The sequence below is a fragment of the Octopus bimaculoides genome, chromosome 3, assembly GCF_001194135.2.
Source record: "Octopus bimaculoides isolate UCB-OBI-ISO-001 chromosome 3, ASM119413v2, whole genome shotgun sequence".
NCBI classification, from domain to species: domain Eukaryota; kingdom Metazoa; phylum Mollusca; class Cephalopoda; order Octopoda; family Octopodidae; genus Octopus; species Octopus bimaculoides.
This window is the reverse complement of record NC_068983.1, coordinates 166,074,623-166,076,915: the sequence shown is the minus strand read 5'-3', so window position 1 is coordinate 166,076,915 and position 2,293 is coordinate 166,074,623. Positions and strand designations below refer to the sequence as shown.

The 2,293-nt window shown below is 35.3% G+C and overlaps 1 protein-coding gene across 8 annotated transcripts in view; it reads left to right on the top strand.

Annotated features, from left to right (window-relative positions):
- Window positions 1–2,293, top strand: part of LOC106867341 (rho GTPase-activating protein 39) — a 452,309-nt gene that overhangs the window by 438,430 nt on the left and 11,586 nt on the right. For all 8 annotated transcript variants that reach the window (XM_052966674.1, XM_052966678.1, XM_052966677.1 and 5 more), the window contains one exon: window positions 1,392–1,521. In XM_052966674.1, coding sequence (XP_052822634.1) covers window positions 1,392–1,521 — 130 coding nt within the window. The remainder of the gene's footprint in view (window positions 1–1,391; window positions 1,522–2,293) is intronic.

The window sequence follows — 2,293 nt, the reverse complement described above, 5'->3', positions numbered from 1 at the left end:
CTCTCTCTCTCTCTCTCTCTCTCTCTCTCTCCCTCTCTCTCATATGCTACAGAGCAGTACCGAGTTCTAGAGATCTTTTACAAGACTAATTTCAAGATAGTTTAGCTTGTTATCACTTTACTTAGCCTGCTAATATCTTTGGTAAAAGCATAAACATTGCAACTCTTTACAATGTCAAACAAGAGGTTGTGTTGCAAACCAGCAGTAAATTATAGACATTAGAGCACTGGCTTAGTTTATCCCCTAATGGTAGAGATAAGCAAATATAAATTGATTGTGTGTGTGTGTGTGTCCAGCTTGATAGTGACCCATATAACATGTTGAAATAGCAGAGCTGGGCTATTCAAACACACACACACACTAGAGTATTAGCCATTACATGATGGAGTAACTTTGTAAGTCTAGTTTCACCACCATGGGTAATATAAGGAAATATGGCAGACATACAATCATTATAACTTCACTTTTATCAAATTTCTTGGTGTTTATACAAATTGTGATGAAATGAATAGTAATTTTGAAAAGAAATAAAATTAAATAAACAATATTTTTAAAAAATGAATAAAAAAAGAAACTCTCCCTGATGATATATTATGGGAGTTCATAGACACTCACTCTCACTCTCTTTCTCACACAGACATACACACACTCCACTGAAAGGATTATAATTCTTTCTGAAATATTCAATCGAAACTTACAATTTAAGAAGAGATAAACTGTGTCTGTCTCTGATCAAATTAAATTAGGACTTAGTGTCTGGATAGAAGAAATATTTAAAATGTTGGTGATAGCTGAGCTGAGTAGTCATTTACTTCAGGTGTTGGTGGTGCTCCAGCATGACCGCAGCTTTTAAAGCTGAAAGATGTTAAAGAGTATATCCGGAGGGACAAAAATCCAATTAGATTCACCTGTGGGAGGTTAGTAGTTCTGACACTGCATGTTTTCACTGATGATTACCCAAGGAATTCTTAAGGATACCCCCAAGGAGTCATTAAGGGTACCCTAAGGTCTGAAACTTGCTGTAACGAAGGGCTAAGCTGCTGCTTACCATTACACACAGACACGTCATAGTTTATTCCCCCTTATGTCTATCCCCTTCCATCCCCTCATTTCTTTTTGTTTCCTCTCTTTCTCATTCATATGTATGTGAATATGTTCATGCTAGCATGGATTAGATATATAAATTATTGAGGCATTATATATCTATGTATATACACTCAACTTATGTTGTTTAGTTAGTTTTAGCCAACATGATCTTAGCAGACATATTTCATCAATGTATATATATATGTATATATATATATATATATATACATTTCTTTGTCAAAATACTCGTCTCATCTGTTCTTTTCTCCTCTAATCCTTACTCTGTTGATATCTTTTAATTCCAGGGCCAGCTTACAGAGAGGTTGGGAGCTGTTAGCTATCTGCTTATCCTTCTTTCCACCATCGCTAAAATTTTATTCTTACTTAGAAGGTTACATTTCACGACATTTAGACCCTACCTGTGATCTCCTTGAGGTAATTATTTCTTCCTTGTTTATATGGATTCATTTGTCTGTTTTATATCTCCTTTATGGCCGGATACCTGGGCTTGTGCCTCCATTGCCTTGCAAGTTCCTTCTCGACTCACTGGTGCTGGTGTTCACAAAAAAGGCACCCAGTACATGCTGTAAAGTGGCTGGTATCAAGAAGGGCATCCAGCCATGGAAACCATCCAATCCACATTAGTATGGTAAATCGATGGCTGGTTCAGCCCGATCTTCTTCATCTATAACAGCAATGAATGTATAAATAACCTAAAATAAAAATACAGACACAAACATTGTGAGAGATGCTCACCACTATAAAGACAATGTACCACCCAAATGACAGTTACACATACATTGATGCATTCACTTCAATTATTAAAGAAGTGAATTACAATCAATGCATGGGTTTTATTGACAAACTGACTTCCCAATGTACAATGTCTGCTTTAACAAATGGCTTTACATTAAGAATTTTGTGATGCAACTACAAAGAGAAATATAATATAAAAACATGTCCAACCTTGAAGAAATTTTACCTTACCTGGAAACAGGTGAAGGTTGGCAACAAGAAGAGCATTTGGCCATAGAAATTCAACCTCAGTGTATTCCATGTGGCCAATTCAAGCATGGAAAAGTAGATGTTAAAACAATGATGGTGACTATATATTATACTTTAGTGGCAACTATACTGGTTGCCTTTTGGATGTAAATTGCAAATAGCCACCTTAATAATATAATATAATATATATAATATGATATAT